The 18,991-nt window shown below is 41.9% G+C and overlaps 1 protein-coding gene across 9 annotated transcripts in view; it reads right to left on the bottom strand.

Moving 5' to 3' along the window:
• Positions 1–18,991, bottom strand: part of camk2g2 (calcium/calmodulin-dependent protein kinase (CaM kinase) II gamma 2) — a 359,232-nt gene that overhangs the window by 108,152 nt on the left and 232,089 nt on the right. For all 9 annotated transcript variants that reach the window (XM_043679064.1, XM_043679069.1, XM_043679065.1 and 6 more), the window contains exon 5: positions 18,416–18,481. In XM_043679064.1, coding sequence (XP_043534999.1) covers positions 18,416–18,481 — 66 coding nt within the window. The remainder of the gene's footprint in view (positions 1–18,415; positions 18,482–18,991) is intronic.

Below are 18,991 nucleotides of genomic sequence, written 5' to 3'. Positions count from 1 at the left end.
AATAAATAATAGAAACTGCATAACAAGCAATCAGAAAAGCAAATGGTATGTTAGCGTTTATGACATAGGGAATGGTAAAGTACAATGGTAAAGTCATCTTACTGCAGTTGCATAGGGTCTTGGTTAGATTACTCAGGTACCCTGCTCTGATCTCCTTAACCATGGAAGCATCTAGTTAGCTTAAACAAATGTGCATCAACTAATACCTTGGAGGAGGGGGTTGTTTTATGCAGAGCGTTTGAATAAATGAGAGGTTGGAATTGTCGCTGAAACTGACGACTGCAGGGTGATATTAACCAGTGGTTTAGTTGAATGGACAGAAAAGTAGCAAATGAAATGCAATCTGCAGACGTTGTGGGGCTGGGGAGAGCATACAAAAAAGGAATGCACAATAAACAGAAGGGTATTGAGAGGGGGAGAATGAGTGAAAGAACATGGAGTGCACACACACAGGTCCCTGAAGGGGCACAGCAGGTTGGTAGGAAGTAAGGGAGGCATGTGGGATGCTTTCCTTCAGTGGGTGAAGTATTGAATGTAACGATAGCGGGAGTAATGCTAGAACTTTGTAAGATTCAGGTTAGGGCACAACTGGAATTGTGTGTACAGTTTTGGTCACTAAATTATAGGAAGGTTATATAAATGCCCCACATAATGTACAGTGGAGATTTAAAAGAATCTGGACTTCAAAATTTCAGTCTTCAGGAAAGGCTGCATGGGCTATGGTTATTTTCCTTAGAAAGAGAAGGCTGAAGGGTGATTTGATCAAAAATAAAATCATGACGGACACAGAGAAGGTGAATGATAAGGATCTTTTCCCTCGGGTAGGGAAGTTCAAAACTAGAGGCATAAGGTGAGAGGAGAAAGGTTTAAAAAGGACATGAGGGACACCCATTTTACACTGAGAATGGTTCATGTAATGAACTGCCAGAGGAAGTGGTGGATACAGGTACGGTTACAATGTTTAAATTCACAAGTAGGAAAGGATTGGACAATATGGACCTAGTACAGACAGGTGGGACTAGTTTAGTTTAGGAACATGGTCGGCATAGACTGGTTGGACCGAAGGGTCTGTTTCCGTGTTGTATGACTCTAATGAGGGGTTTGGACAGAGTGGATAAGGAAGATCTGTTTCCCCTAGCAGACAGATCACTTGCACGTCATGATGCACAGATTTAAAGTGATCAGTGGTAGAAATGGAGGGGACATGAGGAAATGCTTTTTCATCCAAAGAATTTCTGGAATTCACTGCTCAGTTTGGAGATCAAGATGAAAACCTTCAGCTCATTTAAAAAGGAACCTGGATCTATAAACCAGGTGATGGAAAATGGGATCTTAGTGGGTGCCTCGTTTATCCAGCTGGTACAAGCACAGTGGACTGAATGGCCTCTTTCTGTGCTGTAGCGTTTCAGTCATTCTATGAGATATGACAGAGTTAGTTGATGGAATGATACCTCACTTATGGCCAGAGAGACTAGAACTAGGAGGAGCGCTCTCAGGTTAAAAAAATCAACTGTGATCAAGAGAAATATCTTCATTGAAGGAATTACAAATGTTGGAATTCAATTTCTGAGTACAATATAATAAAGTCAAAATAGAACTTCTGGATATAAAATAAAACAGAAGAATTACTGAAGTCATGGATTGATCGACTTTTTTTCAATACAAATGGATTTGAGGGATAGCAGAAAAAGGTAGAGATAGGGCAATTGATTAGCCATGATCCCTCTGAATAACCAATCAGGTTCGAAGCACGAAGATGTTTATTTTCTATCTGATTGTCATCTCCTTATCCTAGCATGGACCACTACTTACCAGCAGTCATAACAGAAACAGGTATGATGAGGGTTCTCAATTCTTTGCTGTTTAAGTATTGAATTGGAGAGCCTCTTGATCTCCTGGAATACCCTTGTGATTGACAGACCTCAAACTGGGGTTCCCCAACTCCAGGAATATGAAGCAATCCCAAGGTGATCAGATGCCTGCACATCTGTCATCCCCAGCTCCTGATTTGTTTTCTATCATCGCTGACCTCTTGACAATACTTGCTGTTGTTACACACCTTACAAATTAACTAATTCGACATAGAATCAGGTTTTATTCCCATGCGTATCCAAGTACAGAGATACAAGAGGACAGTGAAAAGTGTAAAAAGTCACCATTAACCAGTCATACAAAGAAGAATCAGAATTAACAGAAACGACCATCCTAGAAACAAAACCAAAACAACCATTTTAGGTACAAAAAATACAAGAAACAGAGCCAAGAAGAAAGAGAAACTCAAGTCTTATCCCCACAAGGTGGATGTACCAGTGTTGGACTGGGGTGGACAAACTCAGAAGTCACACGAGACCAGGTTATCGTCCAGCAGGTTCATTTGAAATCACAGAAGCTTTCAGAGTGTTGCTCCTTTGTTGAAAACTTGTGGGATTTCAAATAAACCTGTCAGACTATAACTTGGTGTCGTGTGACTTCTGACTTTATCTCCAGAAGGCAAGTAGATTTATACAGTCATAGAGATGTACAGCATGGAAACAGACCCTTCAGTCCAACCTGTCTGTGCTGACCAGATATCCCAACCCAATCTAGTCCCACCTGCCAGCACCCGCCCCATATCCCTCCAAACCCTTCCTAATCATATACCCATCCAAATGCCTCTTAAATGTTGCAATTGTACCAGCCTTCACCACATCCTCTGGCAGCTCATTCCATTCACATACCACTCCCTATGTGAAAAAGTTGCCCCTTAGGTCTATTTTATATCTTTCCCCTCTCACCCTAAACCTATGCCCTCTAGTTCTGGACTAAAACGCATAGGATGTGGAAGGAAACTGTAGGGGATGGACACACTTGAAATGTGGAGCTTATTCAAGGGACAGCTACTGTAGGTCCTTGATAAGTACATACCTATCAAGCAAGGAAGTAGTTGTCGAGAGAGGGAGCCATGGTTTACTAACGAAGTTGAAGCTCTTGTCAAGAGAAAGAAGAAGGCTTATGTGAGGATGAGGCATGAAGGCTCAGTTAGGGGGCTTGAGAGTTATAAGTTAGCCAGAAAAGATCTAAAGGAAGGGCTAAGAGGAGCCAGGAGGGGAACATGAGAAATTGTTGGTGGACTGGATCAAGGAAAACTGTAAGACCTTCTATAGATACATCAGGAATAAAAGAATGACAAGAGTAAGATTAAGCAGTAAGATCAAAGACAGTAGTGGGAAGTTGTGTGTGGAATCTGAGAACATAGGGGAAGTGCTTAATGAATACATTTTGTCAGTATTCACATTGGGAAAGGGCAATGTTAGCGAGAATATAGAGATACAGGCTCCAAGATTAAATGGGATTGAGGTTGACAAAGAGGAGGTTTTAGCAATCTTGGAAAATCTGAAAATAGATAAGATCTCTGGGCCAGTTGGGATTTATCCTTGCATTCTCTGGGAAGCTAGGGAGGAGATTGCAGGTTCTTTGGCTTTGATTTTTATGTCATCATTGTCGGTAGGAGTAGTGCCAGAAGATTGGAGGATAGCAAATGTTGTTCCCTTGTTTAAGATGGGGAGTCTGGACAACCCTGGCAATTATAGGCCAGTGAACCTTACTTCGGTTGTGGGTAAGATGCTGGAAAAGGTTATAAGAGATAGGATTTACAATCATCTGGAAAGGAATAATTTGATTAGGGATAGTCAACATGGTTTTGTGATGGGTAGGCTGTACCTAACTAACCTTACTGAGTTATTTGAGAAGGTGACAAAACAGGTGGATGAAGGTAAAGTGATGATGTGGTGTATATGGACTTCAGTAAGGCGTCTGATAAGGTTCCACACGGTAGGCAATTGCACAAAATATGGAGTTTCGGGATTGAAGGTGACTTAGCAGTTCGGATCAAAAATTGGCTGGCTGAAAGAAGACAGAGAGTGGTGGTTGTTGGGAAATGTTCATCCTGGAGCTCAGTTACCAGTGGTATGCCGCAAGGATCTGTTTTGGGACCACTGCTGTTTGTCATTTTTACAAATAATCTGGATGTGGGTGTAGAAGGATGGGTTATTAAAGGATGACACTAAGATAGGCAGAGTTGTGGATAGTGCCAAAGGATGTTGTGAGTTACAGAGGGACAAACATAAGATGCAGAGCTGGGCTCAGGAGTGGCAAATGGAGTTTAATGCGGAAAAGTGTGAGGTAGTTCACTTCAGAAGAAATAACAAGAATGCAGTGTACCGGGCGAATGGTAAAACTCTTGGCAGTGTAGATGAACAGAGAGATCTCGGTGTCCAGGTGCATAAATCCCTGAAAATTGCCACCCAGGTTGATAGGGTTGTTAAAAAGGCATATGGTGTGTTGGCATTTATTGGTAGGGGGTTTGAGTCTTGGAGCCATGAGGTCATGCTTCAGCTGTACAAGACATTGGTAAGGCTGCACCTCAAGTATTGCATACAGTTCTGGTCACCGCATTATAGGAAGGATGTGGAAGCTTTGGAAAGGGTTCAGAGGAGACTTACTAGGATGTTGCCTGGTATGGAATGAAGGTCATACAAGGAAAGGCCGAGGGAACTGAGGCTGATTTTGTTGGAGAGAAGGTTGAGAGGTGACTTAATCAAGACATATAAGATAATCAGAGGGTTAGATAGGGTTGAAGTGAGCCTTTTTTCTCAGAAGGCAAAGGCTAACATGAGGGGACAGAGCTTTAAATTGAAGGGTGATAGATTTAGGACAGATATCGGGGGTAGTTTCTTTACTCAGAGAGTAGTAGGGACGTGGAACAGCCTGCCTGCAACAGTAGTACACTCGCTAATGTAAAGGGCATATAAATGGCATTAGACATAGTTATGAATAATAATGTATGATCGGTTAGAGGGGCATCAGATTAATTTTACAGGTCGGCACAATATTGAGGGCTGAAGGGCCTGTACTGCACTGTAACGTTCTATGTTCCATGTAGGCCACCATTCCTGAATCCAAAAGTTGTTGCTAATGCTGCTACTTTCTGCAATGACAGAACTCCTTTAGCTGAGAACCCTAGAAACTGGGCCATATGTGCAGTGACTAACCCCCAACATACGCACAATTTTGAAAATCACAATTGGTGAAATGGCTCTGCGGTAGCTTGCCCAATCTCGGTCTTAGTTCCCGTCAGTGTTACTGCATTAGGAGCCAAAGTGCTGGCACTCTCTCTAAACCAAGTCTTTAATATCTGCCATACAGCCAAAAAAATCAATTCTTATAAAATAACAAGGGTTATTAAATACAGTTGTAATGTATGAAAACAGTATTGGTGGTGGTGGTGCTGGGGTGTGGGGCGGGAAATACACCAAATATTTCATTTTAATCTTTATGGAGGGAGGAACCAATGATCTCAAAATACCATATTTAGAATTCTGTACAATATGTTTTTCTTGCAAGCTCATGATAAACCACGTTCTAACAGAAGCAATGACAAATCCAACAACAGTAAGCAAGTCAGACAAACATGGAGCACATTAATTCCAAGAACTCAAGATATCAAATATCTTTGATGACAAAACAAATCACAGAAAAAGTACACAGTAGAGAGGCATCATTTGTTGCTTTCATTGCAATTTTATTTTTCAATTACTTTAAATTGGCCATATATTGATAACTACCATGCTTAAAATTTAGAACAATAGAGTCTCATTATCTCAAACATTAACCGCTGAATACTTAAAATGCTGAACTTTTCAATCATAATGAATTCAGAATATTGGATAAGAGGAATTGCAAGCTCTCACCACAAGTCATCAGTGTAGGAATGATTTAATACTCTGTGGAACACTATATTCCCTTGAGGACTTTGGATGTGAGTGCTCAGAGTGTGGGTTACAAGATTGGATTTTCATTTATCTGTCTAATAAGTAAGAAGGGAGTAATAAAGAGGGGCAGAAAGATAGTTGAGAGGTCTCAAAGGGTGAATTGGTTGCTTGTTGGTCCTTTCAAAGGGTAATGGTCAGGGTAAGATTTGCAGGAAGGACAAATCCTTCATCGGTTTGATACACTTTTCCCTGCTGCACTTCATTTATCTGATCCCCTCAATCTTGCTATCATCATTTGGGTTACTGATCGCACAAAAACAATCTGCTGAATCTTTCTGACATGGTATTTGCAACACAGAAGCAAGCCATTTAATCATGTGGTCCTGTGATTCACGAGATCCTTCCAGCTTTCTTCAATCTCACCCTGTCTACCGTGGCGTCTCTTCCTTCCTCATGCATTTATCCAGCTCCTCCTCAAGCACAATGTGGCTCAACTGCTCAAAGTGGTAGCTACTCTCGTGCTGTAGACATTCCCTGCATGAAGAAGTTTCTCCTGGTTTTCTTGCAGAAGTTACGAGCAACCATCTTGTATTTATAACACCCCAATTTTGAATTTTCAATGAGGACTTTCCTGAGGATAGGTAAAGAGGTCACCTCCAAGGTCAGACCTGGGGAATGCTTCATAAGTTCCTTTTGTGAATCTGGTCTATGTGTCACTGGTCTCTACATAAACCCAACCACAAAATTGAAGAATAACGTGAATCTGTTGGTCATTTGAAATAAATGAAACTCACCTTTATAGCTCAAACAAACAAGATTTCTTAGCAATGGAAAAGGAGGAAACATAACAGGTAACTTCCTTCCCTATCTGAAAGTAGATAGGACACACTTTCAGTGGGGAATCAAACTGCTGCCGGGATACAGTCAGTTTGTGCAGTCGGTGTGGACTTGTTGGGCCGAAGGGCCTGTTTCCACACTATAATGTAATCTAATCTAATCTAATCTAATCTAATAACAGGTAACTTCCTTCCCTATCTGAAAGTAGATGGGACACACTTTCAGTGGGGAATCAAACTGCTGCCGGGATACAGTCAGTTTGTGCAGAGGGTGAAATAATCTCTCCATTGACCTTCCATTGAAACCTTACCTTTGATACCATAATGCATTGTTATGATGACATTGAGCCAGCCTTTGAAGTTGGCGCACAATCAATTGAGCTCACAGGCCTGAAAATGTACAACCCAGAAATGGAAGGAAAGGCACTTTCTATCTCTCTCTTTCATACACACAGAGCAAATGATCAGTGCTTCGATGCTAATGGAATAACCTGCACATATCTCACAAGGATGGATAGAAATCTGCTCTGTGTGATTGGCTAATGTTTCTTCTCATGGTGCTCTTTCAGTGCAGGATGCGAATCTCAGAATTAATACAGAGCAGAAAGAGGCCATTCGTCCCATTGTGTCTGCACTGTCCTCTTTGAATGAGCATCATGACTAAGTGCCATTCTCTCACCCCTTCTCCACAAGCCTGCACCTTCTTTCTGTTTGTATTACCATCCAGCGACCTCTTGAATCCCTCAGTTGAACCAGCCTCCAGCACTCCTTCAGGCCAATCAAGACGCTAACTACTTGCTGTGTGAAAAAAAGGTTTATGTCACAACACAATTATTTCTCTTTGCAAATCTCCAGTCCCCTGGCACCATCCCCACATCCAGGAAAGATTGAAAGATTATGGCCAGTCCCTCTGCAATTTCAACACTCACTTCCTTCAATATTCTAATCTAGTCCCAGTGTCTGGTCAGCTCCAAATACCAACTCTCCATCCAATAATCCTTGCTTAGCACTTTTGAACCCTTTTAGTCACAGGCCTTCTCTCTCAAACTGTTGGGATGTAGGAACACCCACAGTGCTATCTTTGGTCCCTAATTATCCCTTATTTGCCTTTTACCTCCTTTTACTGTTGAGAGACCTGTAGATTACTTTGGAATTCCCTGTTACATTAACTGCTAGTCTTTTATCATAATCCTGCTATAGACACAGACAACTGAGTTTCACCAGAAATTGGCTAATTATTGAATCCTTATAGTGTGGAAAGAGGCCATTCAGTTTAATTGCATCCACACCAAAGAGCATCCAACCCAACCCTAGCCCCTCACCCTATCCCTGTAACCCCACATTATGCCATGGCTAATCCACTCCCTGGAGACTATGGGCAATTTAGCATAGCGTATCTTTGGACAGTGGGAGGAAACCCATACAAACACGGGGCGAACTTGCAAACTCCATACAGACAGTCACCCGAGGCTGGAATCAAACTCGGGTCGCTGGCGCTGTGAGACCGCAGTGCTAACCACTGAGCTACCATGCTGCCCTTAAATGCCAGTTTCACAGAGGGTTGCTCTCCAAGAGGCCCAGCGTGGTTTCTCCCGTTACTGTCCCAAATTTACCTCAGTAACTGGGACCATGGACCCACGGCTCCCCTCTCATCCACTGCTAATCCGATTCGCCCACATACCACTGCCAGGACTTTTAGGGAGGGAAACCCACCATCCTTACCTGGTCTGGCCTACACATGACATCAGACCCACAGCAATGTGGTTGACTCTTAATTGCCCTGCAGCAATTAGGGATGGACAATAAATGCTGGCCAAGCCAGCGATGCCTATAAATGAAACCTTTTTTTAAATTGAGAGGAGTTTGCCGACTGATGGGCAATAGATTTCCAACTCTAGAAAAATCTCCTTTCTTTCCCTTCTCACTTTGGTACATTGGAGGGCACAGGACATAGACTGGACACAAAACATCTAATGAGCGGAGAGGCCAGAGAAGTTGGAGTTGGTTTCCGCTGGGCATAGATGGTCCATAGAAGATTTGACAGAGCTGATCAAAATTATAAACAGTTTTAATAGAATGAACAAGGAGAAACTGTTTTCAGTTGCAGAATATTTGCTAATCAGCTGATATATTAAGCTAATGGGCAAAAAGAGCCAATACCAACAGAGAGAGAACTTGTTTTGCACAATGAGTTGTTGTGATTTGATGGAGGAAACACATAAAATAGCAAAGTTGGAAACAGAATTGTTTGAAAGGAAAAGATTTGTAAGGCCATGGGAGAGTAAGAAAATGGGCTAGAATCATAGAATCCCTACTGTGTGGAAGCAAACCATTCAGCCCAACGATTCCACCCTGACTCTCTGAAGAGTATCCCACCCACACCCACCCCATCCCTGTAACTCTGCACTTTCTGTGGCTAACCCACCTAGCCTGCATATCCCTGGATACTATGGACAATTTAGCACAATCTTTGGATTATGGGAGGAAAATCAAAGGACCCAGAGGAAACCCATGCAGAATGCGTAAATTCCATACAGTCACCCGATGGTGGTATCGAACCTGGGTTCCTGGTGCTATGAGGCAGCAGTGCTAACCACCGAGCCACCTCACTGGCTAATTGGATGGCTCGTTCCAAGAGGCAGTACAATCACAATGTGCCAAAAGGACCCCTTTTCTGTTCTATCTTTCAGTGATTCTGCATGTGTTTGGAAGAATGATGTAAATATTATTTTGCAAAACCTCAGATGTGGAGGGCAGGTTCTGCCTTGGTTCATCGCAAAGCTGGTGGCAGGAACAGAAACACTCAAGGCATTAGTAAATGCAACCACAACAGTAATATTACAATTCATATTCCAGGTTATAAAATGGAGCATTATCTTTCTGTTACTGACGCAGTTTATCAGATTTATTTGCTCCTTGTGTGCAAGATTGCTACACATCTGTAAAATGAAAAAATTCTATTGCCTTTTGCTGCGGAATTGTGTTTGCCTTCTGTTTCGAACAGACCAATTCTATTTGCTTTTATTTTATTATAAATCAGAATCTCTTGGACTCCCAGCTGTGTACCATCCCCAATTCCTGTAAGTCCCACATATAAACACAAGAGTGCTTAGATTGAGTTTGGTTTCCATGGCAATAAATGCTGCTGATTAAATGCTTTTTTTTTATTCCGCTCGGGTTATTTTGAGAATTTTTTTTTTACAAATACTTGTTTTTTCCCTGCTTTCTTCAGTTAAAGGAACATGTTGTGCACTTTAAGGAAATGCATTAATTGCATAATCCGTACCAAATCGTCATGTTTCAGCTGCAAATTAAAAAGAAACTGCTGTGCTCACTGGGGATTTAAGATAAAAGCAACGAATGCTCCAAATACATAGGGAATAAGTAAAATGTTCTGAAACAAAAACAGAAATTGCTAGAGGGACTTAGCAGGTCTGCTGGCCTCTGTGGAGAGAGAAAGCAGAGAAAAACGTTTCGGCTCCGGTTCTGAGTAAGGGTCATTGGACCTAAAACAATTACTCTGTTTCTCTCTCAATAAAAATCAAAAGAACTGCAGAAGCTGTGTAAATTAGAAACAAAATCAGAAGTTGCTGGAAAAGCTCAGCAGATCTGGCAGCATCAGTAGAGAGAAATCACAGAGAACGTTTTGGATCCGGTGACTCTTCCTCAGAATTGATGATAGGTAGGAAAATGCTGGTTTAAATGCAGAAGATAAAATATGGGAAGGGATAAGGGGTAAATGGTAGTTGGGGATGGAGAAAGAGAGACAAGAACAGTTAGATAGATGAAGGAGTGGATAACAATCTGGCTAGGAGGCTGAATAGCTACAAATGGGGATTGTTAGTGACTAATTGTGTGCAATAGCAGACTATGTGATAACAAGGCCTGTTGTGTGGAGGTAGAGGCCAGGGCTTGGGAGAGTTGCTGCCAGATCTGCTTAGCTTTTCCAGCAATTTCTGTTTTTGTTTCTCTCTCCACAGATGCTGCCAGACCTACCGAGTTTCTCCAGCACTTTCTGTTTTTGCCACAGACTCCAGCCTCTACAGTTTCTTTATTTTACTTCAGGTGAAATGTTCTGTTTGATTATATTCCTGTTTATTGGGTTTTGCTAGTTGGACAATCTACAAGGTCATCTTCAAACAGCACATTTGGAAAAAATGTTCGACCTTCATTTCGGACACAATTTTAGATGGTACAGGCGGTCCCTTTTATGGCAGTCATGCCCTGATGAATGTATGCGTATCTTGCCAAGATTTTTTACATACTTGATTTAAAATAGGGAGCTTCAAACAATAATAGCAGATTTGACAATCTTTCTACTTAACCATTCATAGGCATTTCAAACAAAGCACCAATATTTCTGACATACTGTCATAAAAGAGCCGTGAACGTAGAATCAATATGAACTTTCCAAAGAATCCTGGATGCATACTCAAAGGCAAAAGATTTGCAGGTCTATCACAGGGGAGTGGGACGAATATAGATGAAAATAGAGAAGTAGGCCATTTAGCCCATTGTGTTTGCACTCTCTCTCAGAAAGAGCCATCCAGTTAGCCCATTCTCCTCCCTTTCTTTCCCATAGCCTTGCAAATATCTCCCCTTCAAGTATTTAACCAATTCTCTTTCCAAAGTTGCTATTGTATTTGCTTCCTCCATCATGTTTATAGAGGTTTATAAAATCATGCAGGGCAAGGACATTTCCCTGGGATGGGGGAGTCCAGAACTAGAGGGCATAGGTTTAAGGTGAGAGGAGAAAGATTTACAAGAGACCTAAGGGGCAACTTTTTCACTGGTGATGAATGGAATGAACTGCAAGAGGAAGTGGTGGAAGCTCGTACAATTACAATGTTTAAAATACATCTGGATGGAAATATGAATATGAATATTTAGACGAATATGTGCCAAGTGCTGGCAAATAGGATTAGAATAATTTAGGATATCTGGTTGGCATGGACAAGTTGGACAGAAGGGTCTGGTTCTGTGCCACACATCTCTGTGACTCTAAATCACAACAACTCACTCATTTAGGGAGCTAGCACAGACAGAGTGAGCCAAGTGGCTTCCAACTTCTGATGATTATCTATCTGTAGCGTGGATTTGTGTGATTCAGCAGTGGCCAATGGTTTTTCTGTACATTAAGGTAAACTAGAGAGTTCGAGAACTCAGTTGGCTCAGTTTGCAATGCTGAGCGATGTCAACAGCATGGGTTTATTTCCTGAGGTTACCATGAATGACTCTCGTTCTCAATCTCTCCCCTCACCTGAGGCACAGTGATGATCAGGTTAAACCACCGTCAGTCGTCTCTCTCCAATAGGGAACAGCTTTATGACCTGGTAAGGCAATGGGTGACTTTGCTGCATACATTGAATTCTACTAAAATGTTTTGTCAAAAAACAACTGGGAAGAGCTCACACCCAAAACTTTAACTCTCTGTTTACCCAGAGCTGCTGGGTCTTTCTATCCTTTGAGATTTAATAATTTACTATTGGAAGTGAACAATTTATAACACTGGGTTTCCAACACTTGTCCATTGCTAGATTTCTTAGTGAGTTTGTTGCTGCTTTATCTATGATAGGTGAAGTGCTGCACACGTGACAACTTCGCAGCTGACACAAGTGTGACACACCTTTATGCGGGGCACATCCAAGAAGCTAGATGTTTACACTGCCTGCAGAAAGTGGTTTATCTCACATTTGGAGTTTAGACACTTACTACAGTGGATTCAACCTTACCTCTGAATTCCTCTCTGGGACATCAATGTACAAACATTAAATGCATTTGTACAAAGTTATTTTTCTTACTATTTTTAATGGAAAGGTTAATGTTTCTGTCAAAATGACAGAGGGAGTCAAACAGTAATGTACTGACTGACTCCAAACCTAGATTCTTGAGCAGTGAGATGGGATTTGATAGCTGAACGATTCACAGTAGGGAGAAATAAAATAAACAAATTCATTCTTGACAGCTGGAACAATATTGAGAATCTCATTTAAAAGCTGCTTGAATCAGGGGACTTCTTTTGCACTATATAACATGAGACGACCTCACTCATCATCCACTTGTACAAAAGGTTACAGTGGCTCAATTCAATTATATACATGAGTTACAGCCACCTGACTCGAATGAAACAAAGTTCAGAAAGTGACCGTTATTGCACCATTGCTTTGAAAGAGTTATTGAGTGCACTGTTTTGGTCATGAATGGGTTGAGGGAATTGCTAGGCATTTGTGTTTTGCTCTTCAGAGGGTGACAGTGACTTTTGTTCTTGAACCACTGGTCCATTCGAGGGAAACCCACAGTGCTGTTGGGGCATTAGCTCAAGGACTTCAGCACAGCAATAGTGTAAGAAAAGTTTATATAGTTCTCAGCTAGGATGGTGTGTGGCTTGGAGGGGAACATTAGGATGGTAGCACTGCTATACATTTGCTGCACTTGCCCTTCTATGTGGTTTAAGATGTGGGTTTGGAAGATGTTGTTGAAGGAGCCTTAGTGATAGACATCAACGTTTAGAGGTTGGTTGGACAAGAGTCCTGGCATATTCCTTTCTAGTCAGTGTTTTACTCCCATTCACATCACAAATTCCAACACATTAATTACTTATTACCTGTACATTTTCTCCATTTTCAGCCAATGAACTAACATCCAGCAATCTCTTGTTCCCCGATTCCATTTGTTCTTAGGCATCCCTGCAAGGTCTTACTTGGTGAGTTACTGCTGTGCATCTTTTGATGGTACACACCAGTGGTGGAGGGAGTGAATACTTGTGAATGTGGTGCCAATCAAGCAGGCTGCTTTGCCCTTTGTCTCGACTGTTGCTGCAACATCCAGGCAATTGGGGAGTATTCCATCACACTCCTCATTTGTGCCTTGTAGATGATGGATGTTGCTAATAAATATCAAATCTTCAGCATATTTCACCACCAAAACATTTCCTTGGGTTTAACTTACAGTACAGGGGGATAATTGTTTCCCCCAGATTATTTGGGGATATGTGATGTACAGAAAATTTGGGGAAATACTTTTTCCACACAAATGGTAACAAAAATCTGAAGTCCCCTCCTTCCTTAAAATGCTATTATGGTAAGGACCAACTGGAGTTTTCAAGCCCTGGATTGCTAGATGTTTTGTGGGCCTGGGTAGAGATAACGAATGTTATGGAGGAAACCTGGGGAAGTATAATTGAGTTGCAAATCCATAATTATTAGTTTACTGGCAGGGCACAGAACAATATTATGGACACAGGAATACAAGGAGGCCATTCTTTTCTACTATTTAATTAGATAGATTCACGCAGCACAGAAACAGACCCTTTGGTCTAATTTGTCCACATGGACCAAGATTCCCAAACTAAACTAGTTCCACTTGCCTGGGTTTGGCCTATATTCCTCTAAACTTTTCCTATTCATGTACCTGTCCAAATGCCTTTTAGATGTTGTAACTGTACCTGCATCTACCACTTCCTCTGGTAGTTCATTCTACATACGAACCATTCTCTATGTGAAAATGGTGCCACTCGGGTCTCTTTTAAATCTTTCTCCTCTCACCTTAAAATGATACCCTCTAGTTTCGAACTCCCCTACCCTAGAGAAAAAACATTTGCTATTCATCTTATCTATGCCCCTCATGATTTTGCAAACCTCTATAAGGTCACCCTACGCTCCAGTGAAAAAAGCCCCAGCCTATCCAGCTTCTTCTTATAACTCAAATCCTCCAGTCCTGGTAACATTCTTGTAAATCTTTTCTGCACCCTCTCCAATTAAATTCCTACAGCAGGATGACAAGAACTGTACACGGTACTCCAGAAGTAGTCTCACTCACGTCCTATACAACTACAACATGACATCTCATCTCCTATATTCAATGGTCTTTAATTAGCTCTCTGTCTGAGGAGCTGAATGACCTGCACTTGTCCTTAATGTTCCTAACTTATTCCTAAGTGAATATTCTACAAACGGAAAACATTCTGATGGGGACGCAGGGTCAATGTTTGAATTGTCTACTGATGGGCTACTCTCTGCACAGGGAGACCTTCACCAAGCATTTGCAAGACTTAAAACACAGGCTGTTGGTGGATAAAGGCAGGAGCCATGTTTCTGAGTAGTTGTTTTCATTGGCTAAAGACAAAGGCTGAAAAGCAAAGGAGATTGCAGTTTAGAAATTGATTGGAGCTGGTCATCAGCTAGGTCACTTTTTGAATACTGTGTTCAACTCTCATCTCCCTCCAGATAGGAAAGATGTTGAAACCTGAAAGGGTGCAGAAAAATTTACAAGGATATTGCTGGGGTTGGAGAGTTTGACCTATAGGGAGAGGCTGAATAGGTTGGGACTGTTTTCCCTGGAGCGTCAGAGGCTGAGGGGTGATGTTATACAGATTTATAAAATCATGAAAGGCGCGGATAAGGCGAATAGCCAAAGGCTTTTTCCTGTGGTAGGGGAGTCCAAAACTAGAGGGCATAGGTTTAGGGCGACAGGGAAAAGCGATAAAAGGGACCTAAGGGACAACTTTTTCACACAGAGAGTGGTGCATGTATGGAATGAGCTCCCAGAGTAAGTGGTGGAGGCTGGTACAATGACAACATTTAAAAGGCATCTGGATGGGTATATGAACAGGAAGGGTTTAGAGGGATATGGGCCAAATGCTGGAAATGGCACATTAATTTAGGATATCTAGTCGGCATAGACGAGTTGGACTGAAGGGTCTGTTTCTGTGCTGTATTACTCTATGAGTCAATACGCAGGACTTACAATGAGGAATGCTTTGATATTTCAAAAATGGAGTCCCGCTGCTGGCCATACGAAGCCTCTTTTCCCTTCCTGGGGAGCACTGTTAGTCAGGATGACCGAATTCCAGTTTGATGAAATGCTGTACTACATGCTTTCGAAAAATTAAACCTCTACTGACCAAACGTATGGTGAAATGTGAGACAGCATTGCAATCAATTTTTCAAAGTATTACTTTCAGAACTCAGGAAAAAAGGAGGCCATTCAGCCCCTCTAATCTGTTTAAAGAATTATTGAGAGCACAGCTGCACCTCAGCTCTAAGCCTTGCATCGGATTTATTTTAAAACACGGACCTCTAATGTGGATTGCTGCGCCCCTGGTCTGCTCAATTCTGAACTTGCTCTGGAATCAGTAGCGGTTGTCAAATTCGAAAGCTGTGGTGTTACCAAGACCCAACCCAGACACATCTCCCTGACGACTGTGGATTTTGTTTCTTGACTGGCACACCAGGTGGCAGGCTTGTGCAGTAATGGAAGAGATTTTGCCCTCTCAAAGGTATCTGGCTCAGGAAACATGACCTAGACAACTCTAGCTGACCTGGAGTTGCCCCTTTATAAGGCCTGACTTGCAAATAAATATTATGCGACTACAGCTTTAAGGATGGTACATTCAGAGTTAAAACGTTTAATGTTTGGAAATTTGTGAATTTCAAGTCATGTCATGGGCTCAGTATGACGTTGCCTGTGGGTAAATGCAAAGTGATGAAAATTTTAGTCATAATTAGGCCTTGTGACAAAATAAAGGACAGCGCCTGATATCTACTTGAAAACAAACTTTAGAAGCCTCTGTAGATGTGGTTTACTCTCAAAGATGTGAAAACTTCACACAACAGATCCGCATTAGTAACAGTGAAGAAAACATAAGACGTCTAATTAAAGCAGACAGCTTTATTGTTTCACAAGGGAGAACTCTTAAGATACATCATTAGAAAACAGGAACTTTAGTGAAAAAAAGTTTTGCATTGGTTAAAAACTCGTGATCTATGATCAAGTTTTCTTTAAAACCAAGTGCACCTGCATAACACACTGGGCTGCACTAATTTTGCCAGCCTTGTTATAATCTACCAATTGAAGTGGCAAGGGAAACTTGACAGATGGGCAGCATGGTGTAACGTTACCCAGTGAGTCTACTGCAGCACCGGAAAGGATTGAATTTGCTTCTACTGCCTTAACTCCAAAGGGAACTGAAAAGGGAAACTTCATGGGGAGAGAGAGAGCAGGAGCAGTGGGACTAATTAGACAGGTCCTCGGAAGAAATGACACCGGTACCAGGGGCTGTGTAGCCTCCCTCTGAGAGTTGGAACAAGTAACTTGTGTCAAGGTTGCACCAAATTCCGCCTGATTTGATCTCGTAGAACAACATTAATATTTCCGAGGATGTCACACCAATAACCACCTCAGTCTCAAAACAGAAAATATAAAGGGAAATGGTGCACGATACCTATGCTGCTCTGAGTAGAAAACAATTATAACAAGCATGAATTGTTTCATGGAATCCCAACAGTTTGGCAAGAGGCCATTCAGCCCATCAACTCTGCACTGACCCTCCGAACAGCATACCACCCAGACCTAAAACCAACCCCCCTAGTCAAGCCCTGTAACCCTACGTTTCTCATGGCTAACCCGCTTAGCCTGCACATCCCTGGGCACGACAGAGCAACTTTAGCATGGCCAATCCTCCCTAACCTGCACATGTTTGGACTGTGGGAGGAAGCTGGAGCACCTGGAGGAAACCCACGCAGACACGGGGGGAATGTGCAAACTCCACACAGATAGTTGCCCGAGGCGGGCATCAAACCAGGGTCCCTGGCGCTGTGAGGCAGCAATGCTAACCACTGAGCCAACACGGTTGACTGTAACTGATATAAATCAAAAAAGTGTCACTATATCTTCATTGTAATAATGGAGTTCATTATAGTGAGCTCCACTCAGTCAAACTGAAGAGAATCTCACAACTGCAGTTGACTTCGCCTTCTATCAGTTGACCTCCTGTGGTAGTGCTCACAGAGACTGTGACCCCTTTAAGATTTTTGTGGTCTCAGACAGATCTTGCAGTCAACTGGATGCTAATACCAGGGAACAGATTGACAGCAGCTTGCCAGTCCATGGTATTTAGCTCGGGGAAGTGAATAGATACTCAAAAGCCAGAATAACAAGTAGGAGTGGACAGATTTTGTTTCTTTCTCTATGTACTTTCAGCACCTTAGTTCGTGACAGTGGTCATGCAGTAAGACTTCACGGATATCATATGGGATTTCAGTCCTCTTGGATTAATTCTGGGCACCGGTTTAGCCTCATCTTTGGATAAAGGATACTGTGATTACTGCAAAATGTTTTGCATGTGGGGAACAGTTTGAAGCTGGGGCTTAGAAGGAGTAAAACAAACCACCATCTTCACTCGGCACAGCACAATTAACAGCCCCTCTGACTGGCCAGCAGCAACCCTGGCTACTTGCAAACTATTCAGATGCAACATCATTTCTTTAAAAATGCCCTAAATGTTTGCCTTTGGGTTTGGACCATAGAATCCCTGTACAGAATGAAACCATTTGGTCCATCGCTTCGGTGGTGGTGCTTTGAAAGACTTGTCCATTTTCGTCATGCTCTCAAAAGATTTCCTCATAATCTGACAAACCACTTGACATAGATAGTCACCCATCTGGCTTCCAGGCACAGCCCTCCTGAAGAGCAACCTTGAGGTTGATGAGAAGACAATGTTGGCCACAAAGCAGCAGAGTATCAACCATGCTATTCCTTCCACTAGCACAGGATAATTTAAACGTTGAAATATTGGAGAAAGACCCCAATGGATCTTGTGTGCAAGCATCTACTCAATGAACAACGTGCAGAACAAAATATCATATCTATTTTCAACCCAATATTTGAGCCAATCTTTGCAACTCTTCCTCAATCAGTGCATCAGACATTTGCCTGAACTCTGACAGATCAATAACAACATGAAACTGTCATCACATTTCCTGCTTAGTTAGCATTAATGATGAAGGGAAAAACAGAATTCAAAGTCAGTCTATTTGTTTGGCTACCTACCTTGCATCTGCTTCACTGTAGTACTCCCTGGCGACAATATCTTCAAAGAGTTCTCCACCAGTGACCCTACAAATTAAAATCAAAAATGCAGACATTGAAGGGTGAAAGCAGTAATCAGAGAAACACGGTGATTATACCTGGCTGTGCACGTTGGAAAAGGTCCTTCCCACACAGTTTCGATTGCCTCTGGAGTGTTCCTAAGCAATTATCTGGCTGGTTTCAGCAGTGCTGTTAATCAAGCATTTGCGGCAAGGATCACCAAGTTCTGAGCTTATTCAACCCCAGTCACTCATAGCTGAGTAACACACGAGATGTATTTTCAGCAGCAATATTACTGATTACTCTCAAGGCCAAAGCAAAATAGAGTTTCAATCCTTAATCATGTCTCACATAACAATACAGACAATTGAAGTCTGACTTCACAAAAAAATCAATCCACTGAACATTATATGTCCTCTATTATGAGGAATGAATCTCAAACTGTAACTGTTCTTGCATTTACAGAGGCATGTTTCAAGATGAAAACTTATTATTCATTAGCATCCTCAGGCACATATACAAGAGTGTCTCACATCA

This window comes from Chiloscyllium plagiosum, chromosome 38 (assembly GCF_004010195.1).
Source record: "Chiloscyllium plagiosum isolate BGI_BamShark_2017 chromosome 38, ASM401019v2, whole genome shotgun sequence".
NCBI lineage: Eukaryota > Metazoa > Chordata > Chondrichthyes > Orectolobiformes > Hemiscylliidae > Chiloscyllium > Chiloscyllium plagiosum.
The sequence above is the reverse complement of the archived record's forward strand: the minus strand, read 5'-3'. Positions and strand labels throughout refer to the sequence as shown.